The sequence below is a fragment of the Oncorhynchus clarkii genome, chromosome 15 (assembly GCF_045791955.1).
Source record: "Oncorhynchus clarkii lewisi isolate Uvic-CL-2024 chromosome 15, UVic_Ocla_1.0, whole genome shotgun sequence".
Classification (NCBI taxonomy): domain Eukaryota; kingdom Metazoa; phylum Chordata; class Actinopteri; order Salmoniformes; family Salmonidae; genus Oncorhynchus; species Oncorhynchus clarkii.
Window position 1 is genome coordinate 24,996,584 of NC_092161.1, and position 16,559 is coordinate 25,013,142.

Below are 16,559 nucleotides of genomic sequence, written 5' to 3' on the forward strand. Positions count from 1 at the left end.
CTCTCTCTCTACCTCCCTCCATCCCTCCCTCTCTCTCTACCTCCCTCCATCCCTCCCTCTCTCTCTCTCTCTACCTCCCTCCATCCCTCCCTCTCTCTCTCTCTCGACCTCCCTCCATCCCTCTCTCTCGACCTCCCTCCATCCCTCTCTCTCGACCTCCCTCCATCCCTCCCTTTCTCTCTCGACCTCCCTCCATCCCTCCCTCTCTCTCTCGACCTCCCTCCATCCCTCCCTTTCTCTCTCGACCTCCCTCCATCCCTCCCTCTCTCTCTCGACCTCCCTCCATCCATCCATCCCTCTCTCTCTCGACCTCCATCCATCCATCCCTCCCTCTCTCTCTCGACCTCCCTCCATCCCTCCCTCTCTCTCTCGACCTCCCTCCATCCCTCCCTCTCTCTCTCGACCTCCCTCCATCCATCCCTCCCTCTCTCTCTCGACCTCCATCCATCCATCCCTCCCTCTCTCTCTCGACCTCCATCCCTCCCTCTCTCTCTCGACCTCCCTCCATCCATCCCTCCCTCTCTCTCTCGACCTCCCTCCATCCCTCCCTCTCTCTCTCGACCTCCCTCCATCCATCCCCCATCCCTCCCTCTCTCTCTCGACCTCCCTCCATCCATCCCTCCCCCTCTCTCTCGACCTCCCTCCATCCATCCCCCATCCCTCCCTCTCTCTCTCGACCTCCCTCCATCCATCCCTCCCTCTCTCTCTCGACCTCCCTCCATCCCTCCCTCTCTTTACCTCCCTCAATCCCTCCCTCTCTCTACCTCCCTCCATCTATCCCTCCCTCTCTCGACCTCCCTCCATCCCTCCCTCTCTCTCTCGACCTCCCTCCATCCCTCTAGACTCAGAGATCCAGTTGAGAAGAGATATGGTATTCTGTCAGTCTCTGGTAGCAGCTGTTTGTGCCTTCTCCCAACACCTACTGGCTGTTCTCAACCAGGTAACAGTGAGTTTGTGTGCATGTGTGTGTGCGTGCGTGCGAGGGCGTGCTTGTGTGTGCGTTTCAACATTTCTGTAACTTTCCCCAAATTCCCAGATTTTCCAGAATCAGGAGGCAATGACCAGGAAGTCCGGGATCCTCCGGGAATTGGGGAAAGTTACTGGAATTTTGTAACCCTACAGCTAGCTTAACATTTTAACCCCCCACTCCCCCCTCCAGACCCAGGGATCAGGCAGGGAGGCAGACCCAGAGGCCCCGGACCCCCAGGACCCTCAGGAGGCCCAGGAGGCAAGCCGACGGTGGCTGGAACAGATAGCCTCCGCTGGGCTACTTCTCCACTTCCAGTCCCTCCTCTCTCCCAACCTGGTGAATGAATGGCAGACAGGAAGCTATCAACCACCCCTGGACACTCATTGTATATTGAGGCTAAATATGATTGATTTGCAACACACAAAAAATGCTAAGATGTTGCCCCCAAATATTCCACATTATTCAAAATACTCTGCACGGCACCTGATTCAAAACTAGATTAGAATACTGTAGAGTATATTGTAAGCTTTGTTAGTTCTTTACCAGAGGAGATGCTTGGTGGCCTCACCTCACCTCATCTCCACGCCAAATCAGCTCCAAAACAAAGACAAACAAACTTAGTGCTCCTGTGTGTATGTGACCGCCCGCAGTGGAGTTGAATTGATTGTGTGTGTGTGTGTGTGTGTGTGTGTGTGTGTGTGTGTGTGCACCAGGCTCCCTGGAGAGGGGTAGGATGGTGACGTTAGGTTGATTGTGGTTGTGAACAGCCATGTCATTGTACTGCGACTGTCCTCAGAGGAGCGACTGTTCTCTTGTTTAATGAGGGGACGTGGCTCTCCTAGCGTCCTACAGTACACCCAATACTGCCCCTCCATGGTTCAGCAACCGGACACTATGTAGCTCTGTAGCCCAGCTTAGCACTGCTGTGTTGGTACAGTTCAGTACAGGATAACCGATAACAGACCAGATTTGACCTCTGTCAATCCCCACACACATACGTCTGTCTACATTAGGATAGTTGCAGAACTCGTAGTTGTAGTCAGTTCCTGATCAGTGCACTTTGTTTAAGTGCACTAGAGCACTACAGTTTGTCATTGTGTTAGAGAGAGAATCTCCAAGTCTAACTTCACCCACTTAGAGAACAGAGGAGGAAGAGTTTTGCCCCCTGGTCTGAAGGGGATGAAGGGAAGAATATCACTCAGAAAGCAATTATTTTTCCCAGTGATATTCTCGAATCATTATTTATACACTGACTGAATGGTTGAGATAGCCAAAATGTCATTTAAAGTGAAAAGAAGTGGAATTTTCTGGATTTCAGAAGTGAAACTCCATTTCATTTGAGACAGGATTAAGTAAGAGGATCTCTCCCTCTCCCTCTCCCTCTCCACATCTTAACTCTAAGCAGAGGCACTGTACATGCAGGTGCAAGCAAAAATCAAAGGCAGTGGTGTGTGTGTGTGTGTGCATGCCGAACCGTGTGTGTGTGTGTGTGTGTGTTAAACCCGCTCTCGGTGAACCTTGCCACACACCATTCCGAGGTAGTGGTTGGTTCCTGGTAAGCGACGACCGTACTCTCTGTTCTCACACGACAGTCAGTCCCTAATGTCTCTTCAGTAACACTTCAACCACACAGTAGGTACATAATGCTTCTGCTGCACCGTTTACTAGAGAGGGGGGGAATAAGATGGAGAGAGAGAGGAGGAGTGTGACAGAGGAGCAGATAGGCACTAGCCAAAGCGTTTCCTTCTCCTTTGTGTCTGGCCTGGGAGCAGATGTGTTAGTTGTTTGTGTGAGAGGATGTTGTGACGGATGTTGGGAAAGGAAGCAGACACACACACCAGGCACTGTACACTCACTTTAACCCACACGCACCAACATGTAAACAAACTGCTTGGAGAATGGGAAGGGAAACAGACACACACAGGCACTGTACACTCACTTTAACCCACACACACCAACATGTAAACAAACTGCTTGGAGAATGGGAAGGGACACACACACTAGGCACTGTACACTCACTTTAACCCACACACACCAACATGTAAACAAACTGCTTGAAGAATGGGAAGGGACACACACACTAGGCACTGTACACTCACTTTAACCCACACACACCAACATGTAAACAAACTGCTTGGAGAATGGGAAGGGACATACACACTAGGCACTGTGCACTCACTTTAACCCACACGCACCAACATGTAAACAAACTGCTTGGAGAATGGGAAGGGACACACACACCAGGCACTGTACACTCACATTAACCCACACGCACCAACATGTAAACAAACTGCTTGGAGAATGGGAAGGGACACACACACCAGGCACTGTACACTCACTTTAACCCACACGCACCAACATGTAAACAAACTGCTTGGAGAATGGGAAGGGAAACAGACACACACAGGCACTGTACACTCACTTTAACCCACACACACCAACATGTAAACAAACTGCTTGGAGAATGGGAAGGGACACACACACTAGGCACTGTACACTCACTTTAACCCACACACACCAACATGTAAACAAACTGCTTGAAGAATGGGAAGGGACACACACACTAGGCACTGTACACTCACTTTAACCCACACACACCAACATGTAAACAAACTGCTTGGAGAATGGGAAGGGACATACACACTAGGCACTGTGCACTCACTTTAACCCACACGCACCAACATGTAAACAAACTGCTTGGAGAATGGGAAGGGACACACACACCAGGCACTGTACACTCACATTAACCCACACGCACCAACATGTAAACAAACTGCTTGGAGAATGGGAAGGGACACACACACCAGGCACTGTACACTCACTTTAACCCACACGCACCAACATGTTAACAAACTGCTTGGAGAATGGGAAGGGAAGGGACACACACATTCTCTCACACGCTGACCCACTGTTGTGTTTCTCTGTCTCAAACACACATTATCTCACACACAAAGTTGTGTGTTTCTCTGTGCAGACTGGCAGTTGTGGCTGCTTCGCGAGATGGATTGTTGTCTCTACCTTCTTACCCTTTGTGCTGTTGTCTGTGCACAATAATATTTGTGCCATGTTTTGTGCTGCTGCCATGTTGTGTTGCTACCATGTTGTTGTTATGTTGTGTTGCTACCATGTTGTTGTTATGTTGTGTTGCTACCATGTTGTTGTTATGTTGTGTTGCTACCACACTGTGTTGTCATGTGTTGCTGCCATGTTGTGTTGCTGCCATGTTGTGTTGCTGCCATATTGTTGTTATGTTGTGTTGCTACCATATTGTTGTTATGTTGTGTTGCTACCATGTTGTTGTTATGTTGTGTTGCTACTATGTTGTTATGTTGTGTTGCTACCATATTGTTGTTATGTTGTGTTGCTACCATGTTGTTGTTATGTTGTGTTGCTACCACACTGTGTTGTCATGTGTTGCTGCCATGTTGTGTTGTCATGTGTTGCTGCCATGTTGTGTTGCTACCATGTTGTTGTTATGTTGTGTTGCTACCATGTTGTTGTTATGTTGTGTTGCTACCATGTTGTTATGTTGTGTTGCTACCACACTGTGTTGTCATGTGTTGCTGCCATGTTGTGTTGTCATGTGTTGCTGCCATGTTGTGTTGCTACCATGTTGTTGTTATGTTGTGTTGCTACCATGTTGTTGTTATGTTGTGTTGCTACCATGTTGTTATGTTGTGTTGCTACCACACTGTTGTTGTTATGTGTTGCTGCCATGTTGTGTTGCTACCATGTTGTTGTTATGTTGTGTTGCTACTATGTTGTTGTTATGTTGTGTTGCTACCACACTGTGTTGTCATTTGTTGCTGCCATGTTGTGTTGCTACTATGTTGTTGTTATGTTGTGTTGCTACCACACTGTGTTGTCATTTGTTGCTGCCATGTTGTGTTGCTACCATGTTGTTGTTATGTTGTGTTGCTACCATGTTGTTGTTATGCTGTGGTGCTACCATGTTGTTATGTTGTGTTGCTACCATGTTGTTATTAGGTTGTGTTGCTACCATGTTGTTATGTTGTGTTGCTACCATGTTGTTGTTATGTTGTGTTGCTACCATGTTGTTGTTATGTTGTGTTGCTACCATGTTGTTGTTATGTTGTGTTGCTTCCACACTGTGTTGTCATGTGTTGCTGCCATGCTATGTTGTTGTCTTAGGTCTCTCTTTGTGTAGTGTTGTGTTGTCTCTCTTGTTGTGATGTGTGTTTTGTCCTATATTTAAATGTTTGATCCCAGCCCCCGTCCCCGCAGGAGGCCTTTTGGTAGGCCGTCATTGTAAATAAGAATGTGTTTTAATAAAAAAAAATAAAAAAAATGATGAGCAGGCCATGTTGGAGGGTTGACTGATTGTGTTTCTCTCTACAGACTGATGAGCAGGCCATGTTGGAGGATACTCAGGTAGCTCTGATTGACTTGGAGAAAGTCACCTTCTACTTCAGAGAGTTTGAAGGAGAACCACTGGTTGCAAGTATGTATGGAGAGACATGATCCTGTACGACATAGTGTAAATCTATAGGAGATCACCCCCTGTCCCGACTCCATTCATTTAGATAACATTATCTTGCTGTAAATGGAATTCAACTCATTTCAATTACATTCAGTTCAGCTTCATTCAATCCTATTTGGCTTGTTGTGTTCCCTGTTGTATATAACATGTTGTTTATTAAAACTGTTATGTTCCCATCTGTATAACTACGCACCAAATGGAACCTGCTGCTCGTAGGGCTCTGGTCAAAAGTAGTGCACTATGTAGGGAATAGGGTTGCATTGATGACGCAGCTTATGTATGGCCCTAGAACCTTGCTGTCTCTCTCTCCCAGACATGCCCATGTCGTATGAGGTGGAGGGGACCCGCCAGGCCCTGAAGGTTTGTTTCTACCTGGAGACATTCTACTTCTCCCAGCTACCCCAGCGCCTCCGGAACGGAGGAGGCTTCAAGATCTACCCTGTCCTGTTCACCCAGGGTAAGACCCCGCTTGGCCAAACAGGGTCCATTATCAGAACGAACGCTCAGAGAAGGAACTTTGATCTAGGATCACTTTTGCCTTTTAGATCACGATGAAGGCGGTTACACGGAAGGGGAGGAACTGATCCTAGATCAGCACTCCTTCTCTGTGATGCTTTATGAATACGGCTCAGGATATTGGTGGATTCTCGTAATTGTTTGTCTTTTTCTTTTCTTCTCTAGCATTTCACGTGTTTAATTTCATATCTATATCACTACCTCTATAATGCATGGTTGGGAAAGAGCGTGCAGGGCATTTCACTGTACTGTTTAACACCTGCTGGGTCCTGTGCATGTGACAGTAAAACTAGAGTGCTGTATCTCTGCAGTAACACGTTGTAATGTGTCTCTCTCCCCTCTCTGTCTCCTCTCTGTCTCTCCTCTCCTCTCTCTCTCTCTCTCCTCTCTCTCTATCTCTCTCCTCTCTATCTCTCTCCTCTCTCTCTCTCTCTCTCTCTCTCTCTCTCTCTCTCTCTCTCCCCCCTCCCTCTCTCCTCTCCCACTCTGTCACTGTGTGTGTAGCTCTAGAGAGTATGGAAGGGTATTACTACAGGGATAGTGTGTCTGTAGAGGAATACCAGGCTCAGATTAACTCTGCCTCGCTGGACAAAGTCAAACAGTACTACAAGAGACTGAGGTATGGGCTGCTAGTACACACGCCACACACACACACACACACACACACACACACACACACACACACACACACACACACACACACACACACGTTCTCTACCCTTTGCTAAAGACTTCTCCCGACATCGCCTGTTGACAGGCTGATACGATTGATATGACTTCTATAGTTTTACTTCCTTCCTGTCTGCCCAGTGTGTTGTTCCTGTCCTCAAGGAGAAACAGCAGAGACATTAGAGCTTCTCTCTGCAGGTTGTCTAATATACTTTGACACAACATTCCATTCCAGCACACACACACACACACACATGCACGCTCGCGCACACACATATACTCATGCACAAACACACTCACGCGCACACACACACACATTCTGGCGCCTGGCTGCCACCCAGAACACACAGCAGGCCAGCAAAGTGATTTGCTGAATAGGCACAGCGGGACTGTGCTGTGATTGGTCGAGAACAGCACAGCAGGTCAGCACCTTGATTGGCTGAAAGCACCCAGCGTGTCGGCACAATGATGGTGATGGAGTACCACTGCAGAGCCGGGTGGACCCGGTTTCCTCACGCCCCATTGGCACACACACACATGGGGCCCCTCCCCTGATTGGCTACCCACCCCCATCGAATAATGACATGGAAATTATATACATGGTTTCAATAAGATTCAGAACATCTGTGAGAATTGGAAATCTGGGGTTGTGCCTATATAGTGCAGTGCTTTTGACCAGAGCCCTAGGTGCCCTGGTCAAAAGTAGAGCACTTTAAAGGGAATTGGACGCAATTTGGGAAGCAGCCATGGAGTGTTTTAATACATCTTTACCCCCCCTCCCCTTCCATCTGGGTGACCCGTTAAGTACTGTCATATCTCTGTGATATGAGGTCTAAATATCAATGGGTTTTTTATATTAAAGCAAAATAAGTGAGATTTCAGAAGATGTGGGGGGAAAACCAAATGTCTTTGTTCTTCAATGTGTGTGTCTGTTAGGGGCGGGGACTGTGTCTTTCCCTTATTGTTAATTAAGGAGTGAAAAGCAGCTTTGGCAAATGGTCTCAGTGCTAGCAGTAGAGACTGCCAATAAAAGCTTGAGTTGGAGATGGAGGCTTGAGGCGGCAGGTAGCCTAGTGGTTAGAGCTTTGTGCCAGTAACCAAAAGGTTGCTAGATCGAATCCCCGAGCTGACAAGGTACAAATCTGTCGTTCTGTCCCTGAAAAAGTCAGTGAGTCAGTCAGTCACTGTTCCAAGTCACTGTTCCAAGGCCGTCATTGTGAATAAGAATTTGTTCTTAACTGACTTGCTAGTTAAACAAAGGTTAAATAAATACGTAAATAATAATACAAAATATCTAGGACCAGATTAGTCTACTCCTGACATTAAAGTGATCCTTCCAGATTTTGGCAATGAAGCCATTCCCCGAGTCAGATGAACGCATGGATACCATTTTTATGTCTCTGAATCCAGTATGATGGAAGTTAGGCGAGCTAATGCTAACTAGCGTTAGCGAGATGACTGGAAGTCAGGCTAGCAGTTACCGTAGACTCAAAGTCATTGCGCTAATGCTATTTAGCAAATGCACTAACGCTGGTTAGCAACTTCATTTAAACTGCACGCGGAGACATAAAAATGGTGTCCACGAGTTCATCGGACTCTGGGGTAGTAGATAAATGGCCTCATAGCCATCCTGAAGGATCCCTTTAACCATTAGGGGGAATAGCTGACACTGAATCAGGGGTTAGATGCCAAAAAAATCACTCCCCCAAATTAAACACATATAGTTACCATCTGAGAGATCCTCACCACCTTTAGAGGGTTGCAGTCATGATAAACATTAAATGATATTAAGATCCGATAATGTAGTCAGATTTGATAATGTAGTCCAATCCGATAATGTAGTCAGATTAAATAATGTAGTCCGATCATACAATGTAGTCAGATTAGATAATGTAGTCAGATTAGATCATGTAGTCAGATTAGATAATGTAGTCAGATTATATGTGGTCTGACCAAATAATGTAGTCAGGTTAGATAATGTAGTCCAATCAGATAATGTAGTCAGATTAGATAATGTAGTCAGATCAGATCATGCATATCATAGAGCGTAGCCTGATTTTAGATCTCAGTCAATGGAATAATGGGTTACAACGTCTTCCAAAACTCTTTTGTGCGTCTTCTAAAGTGCATTCCCATTCCGTTCCCCAATACCTGAGAGCCCGTCTGCTCAGCTACGTACGTGTTCATATCAGGCATGAAGTAAACATCTGTTCTTGATACTGGAGTTAATTAGTCACAGAACTACGTAGGGCCCAAGATCAAACTCATTGTAGCGTCCCAAATGGCACCCTATTCCCTATCTAGTGCATTACTTTTGACCTGGTCATATACACTATGTAGGGAATAGGGTGCCATTTGGGACACATATATTGTGGTATGAATGGGGGAATCTGCCTTGGCTACGCTTGATTTAGAAACCGGCATCAGCCATTTGTGCGTGTGTGTGTGTTTGTGTGTGTCTGCCATGTGTGCCACATCATCCCCTAATACCTCTCATGTCTCAGGAGGGCAGTCAGCGTTACGTTTTTAATTTTAGTTGCAGCGTGATGGAGGGAGCGCAACAATAGGTCTTTCCATGATCTATTGCCTCATATTTTAGATAAACATTGTTGGTTTTTACTATAGCTACAGAAACTCAGTCGACCTGAGTCATTTTCCATCATTCTCTGATAGTTTGACCTTTTCAAATGTCTCTCTTTCTTTCTCTCTCTCTTTCTCTCTCTCTTTCTCTCAATCATTCTCTCTCTCTCTTTCTTTCTCTCTCTCTTTCTCTCTTTCTTTCTTTCTTTCTTTCCTTCTTTCTCCCTCTTTCTTTCTCTTTCTTTCTCTCTCTTTCTCTCTCTTTCTCTCTCTTTCTTTCTTTCTTTCTCTCTTTCTCTCTCTCTCTCTCTGTCATAACATTATCCACTGGGTTTTTCTGGGGCTATTGTCCTCTTTTGTAGTGAATGAGAGTATTGGCTTTTCGAGGTGTCTGTCTGTGTGCTTTGTTTAATTGACTGTGTGTTAGCAGACTCTAGAGGGGTAAGGAGCTTCATGTTCAGCCCTGGAAATATCACCAGACTATGGAGACCGATAGTGTGTGTGTGTGTGTGTGTGTGTGTGTGTGTGTGTGTGTGTGTGTGTGTGACCATCTGCTAGCCTGCTTTTAACCAAAAGTATGTTGACACCTGCTCATCGAAAATCTCATTCCAAAATTCAGGGGCATTAATATGGAGTTGGCCCCCCCTTTGCTGCTATAACAGCATCCACTCTTCTTGTTAGGTTAGATTACTCGTTGGTTATTACTGCATTGTCGGAACTAGAAGCACAAGCATTTCGTTACACTCGCATTAACATCTGCTAACCATGTGTATGTGACAAATACATTTGATTTGATTTGGGAAGGCTTTCCACTAGATGTTGGAACATTGCTGCAGGGATTTGCTTCCATTCAGCCACAAAAGCATTAGTGAGGTCGGGCACTGATGTTGGGCGATTAGGCCTGGCTCGCAGTCGGCATTCCAATTCATCTCAAAGTTGTTCGATGGGGTTGAGGTCAAGGCTATGTGCAGGCCAGTCAAGTTCTTCCACACCGATCTCGACAAACCATTTCTGTATGGACCTCACTTTGTGCACAGGGGAATTAGGGCCTTCCGCAAACTGTTGCCACAAAGTTGGAAGCACAGAAATGTCTAGAATGTCATTGTAAGCTGTAGTGTTAACATTTCCCTTCACCGGAACTAAGGGGCCTAGCCCGAACCATAAAAAACAACCCCAGCCCATTATTCCTCTTCCACCAAACTTTACAGTTATCACTATGCATTTTGGCAGGTTCTCCTGGCATCCGCCAAACACAGATTTGTCCGTCGGACTGCCACATGGTGAAGTGTGATTCATCATTCCAGAGAACGCGTTTTCACTGCTCCAGAGTCCAATGGCGGCCAGCTTTACCCCACTCCAGCCAACGCTTGGCATTGCGTATGGTGATCTTAGGCTTGTGTGCGGCTGCTCGGCCATGGAAACTAATTTCATGTAGCTCCCGACGAACAGTTCTTGTGCTGACGTTGCTTCCTGAGGAAGTTTAGAACTCGGTAGTCAGTATTGCAACCGTAGACAAATGATTTTTACACACTAGGCGCTTCAGCACTCGGTGGTCCTGTTCTTGAGCTTGTGTTGCCTACCACTTTGCGGCTGAGCCGTTGTTGCTCCTAGATGTTTCCACTTCACAATAACAGCACTTACAGTTGACCGGGGCAGCTCTAGCAGGGCAGAAAGTTGATGAACTGACTTGTTGAAAAGGTGGCATCCTATGACGGTGCCACGTTGAAAGTCACTGAGCTCTTCAGTAAAGCCGTTCTACAACCAATGTTTGTATATGGAGTTTGCATGGCTGTGCGCTCAATTTTATACACCCGTCAGCAACGGGTTTGTCTGCAATAGCCGAATCCAATCATTTTAAGGGGTGTCCATATGGTTTTGTATATGTAGTGTATTTTGTGTTCTTTTTTAGCTCCTAGATTTCACTCTAGCACCTTCACATGTAAAGCCCCTGATGTTAAGATTCCCTTTATGCTGGAAAGTCACAGGACAGAACATATGCTGTGTGTGCAATTTAGCTGACTCATCTGAAAAGAAGAACTTGGCATGAATGTGTGTGTGTGTGTTTATACTTGTGTGTGTGTGTGTGTGTACGACCTGAGCCGACGCATACTAATTGAATTGACAGCGAAGAGTCCAGGAGTAACAGGGAGCAGATGTGCTCTGTAAACACAGGCTGGCGAGGCCACAGACGGGGAGAAGATGGGGGTGGGGGGTGGGGTGGGAAGGCTGGGTTTGGGTGTTGGAGGTAGGTTTTGGGTTGGGGGACAGCTTCAGGACTCATCTACAGTGCAGAGAGAATCATATTTCTGAGTTGTGCTGGCCGTCCAGGCCCAAAGCAGCCAAAACGAACTGTACCTTTCAGCAAAGTGTTACTGTTTCAGTCCAGAACTAGGGTTCAGACCAAGGCTTCTCATCCTAGTTGTCTCCTACGGCAGGTATCTATTCATTTCCCACTCTCTCTCTGTCAGTGTTCAGTTGTTCAAATGTTCCAGAACATACCAGTTCGTGTGAGAAGCTCGTACACCCAAACCTCTTGTTAAATGATGCATGTGCCGTGTGACCCCAAATATGACACAATTTCATCAGCCAAAAAGCAGTTGTCCAATATTCAATATTCAAAATCTATACAACTCAAATGGCCACCCATGTTCCTGTCATGTTCCTACACACAACAGTATAATACGAACGCTCACTACAGCGATATGTCTCTGCGCTGACCACAGGCGGAGTTGGCTGTAATGTCACTCTCCTCTCCAGCCCTGCGTCCCAAATGGTGCCTATTCCCTTATACAAGTGCACGACGTTTGACCCATAGGGTGCCATTTGGGATGCTTCAATCTCAGGCAGCTTGTTATCCTTGGAGCTTGGCCAGGGGAGCTGAGGTTGAACCCATAGATAGCTTGGTGGGCCGCCAACAACCCTGACAGGACCAAACTCACACAATACACACACTCCATATTACTCTACGTTACGGAGAGACCGAGAGAAATGCTAGTGATTGATTTAACAAAATGACGTTTGTCCACCAAACAACATACAGAGGATAAGTGAATAGAGTAATTGCAGTTGCACGTGTGTGTTTGTAAAGGCAGTATTCGGTCATGTGTTTTTTTTTATATCTTTTCTCTGTCGATCTCACTATACGCTCATCTATTGAAGTCTCTGCCAAGATGCATTGTGGGACTGATCCTCCTTCCGAGCTGTAAACTCAGTCACGTACGACACCAGTGCTGCGCGGGGGTGGCTTTGAAATATCCCAGCAGCTCATTGTCACGCACGCACACACACACATCGCCTACACCACATGCAGTACAGAGATATACGCTCGGCGGAAAGCCATCACACCTGGTGGTGAAGTCATTCAAGTCATCCAAAAAACATAAAGGAACCGGCCAAATCACTAACAGATGTCAGGTCCCATGGGATCTGATGAACCCTATACAAAGAGAGCACATGCATCCAGACACACAATGTTTTAGAAATGATATCTTCTCACATGTATTTAGTAATAGTTGAAAGCCAAAGATGCAGAAAACCTACAGTAACTCCGACTTTAAAAAGACGACTGTAAAATGTTATGGTAGTTTGATTATTATTATATATTATTTTCTCCATTCCATAGGCTTTTGTGAAACTCATCTGGGTAGCGCTATGACAGTTTCCTCGTGTTCACTTTGTAAAACTTTGAAAGCAACACGCAGCACAGTGTCTGATGTGTAGATCAGAGTGGAAGCATTACAGTTTAGGTCTCTGTCAGAGGGAATGTTGGGGAATAGAATGCAGAATGCTCTGAATGTTTGTACAGTGTTCTCCAGCCTAAAAGCTTCCGCGTGCTTCCCATCCGAAACAGTGTTTGCATATATTATGATGACATTTTGTGCCGTTTTTGTTAGTTAGCTTTTCGTGTACGTTACATTTTTTTTTTTTATCGAGGCAAGCCGAATTTCTGGAACCCGAAGTCTACGCCCCTTCGTCGGTCATTGGTCAACAGGAGGGATTCTTCAATGAAGTGTTTGTTGTCCTTCAACGATAGACGACTCGTTTTCATGCACATTTTTTCACTTGAGAATTACTGCACCAAACATCTTAGTTAAAATTCCGCAACTAAGATCTACTCAGAAAAAAATTCTAAATGAATTCCAACTATGTTGGGGGAATTGTGTTTACAGGCTACGAGGTCTCAAGATGGACAAACATATTTTTCTTGTTTTTCAAGCTAAGGTATTTTAAGGGAGTACGTGAGCACACTCGTTCGGTTCACTTAGTCAAATTCTTGTAGGCGCCAGACGAACCGAAGCGTGCGAAAGCCCCTACAGTGACCCAGCCAGGGACTATAGAACAAAGAGGAGAAGAACAGAACATGTGTAGAGAACAGCAGGACCTCGAGAGACGGGAAGGAGGAAGAGCAAGGGAGGGAAAGAAGAGGAGGGAAAGAAGAAGAAGAGGAGGGAGGGAGGGAGGGAGGGAGACCAGATGGAAGGAACGTTGAAATATATAATTCAAAACTAACATTACTGCAGGTTTTTGAGTTTAGCAGTTCAGTGACTTCTTATCTACAGTTAGATGAAGCAGTTAGTGTGTGTGGTGGTTGCCTAAAGCTAACATTAGACATGGGGGATCCTACAGAGCATCCCTTGCCTTGGCAGAGAGACTGTAGGCGTCAACTGCTGCTACGCGAAGTAGAGATGACGATAGAGCGTGCTTGGCACTCATACACAAGGCAGTGGAATCACCGGGCAGGGTTTCTGTCAGTAAAGCCATCCGAGATATCGATAGCTCATCTCTTCTCTCTGTGGATCAGCACATCTTCATGGCCTCAGGGGCCCTTGTCACGCTGGGCACCATCTGATATTTATGTGTAGTTAATCCAGGTCGTACAGAAGAGCCCTCCAGTGATCTGGGCTGAATCTTAGCTTGGGCTGAATCCTAGCTTGGGCTGAATCCTAGCTTGGGCTGAATCCTAGCTTGGGCTGAATCCAAAACTTCACGTATTGCGTGTCATTCAAACTTTGTTTGAGGCACCGCTGCCAAGCAAGATAGTTATTGGTAAATTTGATCCTGGTCATAAAGATCCCTCCAGTGATTGTAGGGCTGAATCTTGCCTTGGGATATTAGTGCATGTCACTGATTGAGTGGTGACCTGCTGTCCTGTGTAATTCGTTGGGACTAGCTAAGCACAGGGAGGTGGAGCAGTACAGTAATTGCAAACTCGGTTGTGCTTGTGTCAACACTAACACACACACACACACACACACACACACACACACACACACACAAACCACTATGCAGCTTCAGTAACAGCTGGGAGCAGCTGCATCAAGCTGTGCTCAGTGTGCAGTCTGCTCCCTCGGGAACCTGTCAAACTAGGGTACAAGTAGGCAACCACTGGAAAAACCTGGGAGGATTCTACTTCTGTCTATCTGTCTGTCTGTCTGGAAACAGGGATGATTCTACCTCTGTCTGTCTATCTGTCGATCTTGCGCTCTCTCTCTCTCTCTCTCTCTCTCTCTCTCTTTCTATTTCTGTCTCTCTCTTTCTCTCTCTCTCTCTCTCTCTCTCTCGCTCTCTCTCTCGCTCTCGCTCTCTCTTTCTATTTCTGTCTCTCTCTTTCTCTCTCTCTCTCTCTCTCTCTCTCTCTCTCTCGCTCTCTCTTTCTATTTCTGTCTCTCTCTTTCTCTCTCTTTCTCTCTCTCTCTCTCTCTCTCTCTCTCTCTCTCTCTCTCTCTCTCTCTCTCTCTCTCTCTCTTTCTATTTCTGTCTCTCTCTCTCTCTCTCTTTCTCTCTCTCTCTCTCTCTCTCTCGCTCTCTCTCTCTCTTTCTATTTCTGTCTAGCTCTGTCAATCTCACTCTTTCCCTTTTTAAATAGGATGCCTTGGAAACCACAGACCGTTCTCCTTGAATTCCAAAATCTCAGGAAAGCCTCTTATCAGCCTGTGGAGCAGTGCTACCTGTGTGCTGTGCGTTCAGCCATGCGCATTTCTCTTTCTCCTGCTGTTCAGTGCCATTCTCTTGGCTGCAAAGGAGCTGAATGGTGCTGACAGGATGGCCATGTGTATTTCATATCCCGGGTTGAGCTGTGTGCTCCTAGGTTCCCATTGGGAGACTTAGAAAGAGGCCGACTGTTTCGAGGGTCTCCATGGGGACTGTTTCCAATGGGTTTCCAGGTGAAAGGGATGAGTGCTCTACTATATCTAACACCTTGGCTTTATGGGACGATTAGAGTAATAGTCTTCAGCCTAGAGTTACAGGCTTTTATTCTAGTTTCGCACTAAAACGCCTGATTTAACCTACTAAACACTCATCCATCAAGTCATTGATTGTTTATTCAGGATGTGAATCTGACAGTTTTAGATGTACGATTCGGAAACCTTTATAGAACCTTTAAGGCTCTGGAAACCCAGATTGGCTTCCTGTCTTTTAGCTTGTCCTTGTCGTCTGCAGTCTTAATAGCTGCTGTTTCCTGGTTGGTCCTTATTGGCTCCTGTTTCCTGGTTGGCTGATTTAGTGGACAGATGTGTTAAGCAGGGTGTGACATCACCAGTACGTGACTCTCATAAACCATAAACCCTGATCTACTGGGAGGCCTCAAGGACACCACATGACACGGGCTTCCTGCTCCTCAGATTGGGCTTCCTGCTCCTCAGATTGACAGCAGTGACAATGACTAGGTGTGAGCCACAAATGGCACATGATTCCCTATATAGTGCACTGACCCCCCTATGGGCCCTGGTCAAAAGTAGTGCACTGTATAGGGGATAATCAAATCAAATTTATTTATATAGCCCTTCGTACATCAGCTGATATCTCAAAGTGCTGTACAGAAACCCAGCCTAAAACCCCAAACAGCAAGCAATGCAGGTGTAGAAGCACGATAAGGTGCCATTTGGGACACAGACTTTGACAATGACTGTGTGCTTGAATCATCTGTTGACTGGCATGTGGTTCGGAGGCGTGTGTGCATTGGAGGATATAATAACTAGCATGCTATAGGCCATGGTCCTTTACCTCATGGTCAGAGGAATAAGCAGGATATGATTGAACTCTACTATACACTATAAGACGTGAAAAAGTGTTAATTTCGTGGGCATTGCTTTTAGACTACTGCTTACTGTATGTGGGAACCCCCCCCCCCCCCCCAACCCATCACTACCCCCTAATCCCCCATCTAATACATTGTGACAAGGTAAGCAGACAGCTGCTATGGGGGTGGTTGTGGGATGAGGAAATTATCTTCCTGAGTATGCATTCAGCATGCAGCACCCTGAGACTCAGCACAAATATCACTGAGAAAGCCTGCATCTCAAGTGGCACCCTATATTGTAC

General features: G+C 46.1%; 1 protein-coding gene across 2 annotated transcripts in view; it reads left to right on the forward strand.

Moving 5' to 3' along the window:
* LOC139367099 (phosphatidylinositol-3,4,5-trisphosphate-dependent Rac exchange factor 2) overlaps window positions 1-16,559 on the forward strand; it is a 203,630-nt gene that overhangs the window by 145,788 nt on the left and 41,283 nt on the right. For both annotated transcript variants that reach the window (XM_071105143.1, XM_071105142.1), the window contains exons 32-36: window positions 843-940; window positions 1,160-1,306; window positions 5,330-5,432; window positions 5,785-5,928; window positions 6,492-6,606. In XM_071105143.1, coding sequence (XP_070961244.1) covers window positions 843-940; window positions 1,160-1,306; window positions 5,330-5,432; window positions 5,785-5,928; window positions 6,492-6,606 — 607 coding nt within the window. The remainder of the gene's footprint in view (window positions 1-842; window positions 941-1,159; window positions 1,307-5,329; window positions 5,433-5,784; window positions 5,929-6,491; window positions 6,607-16,559) is intronic.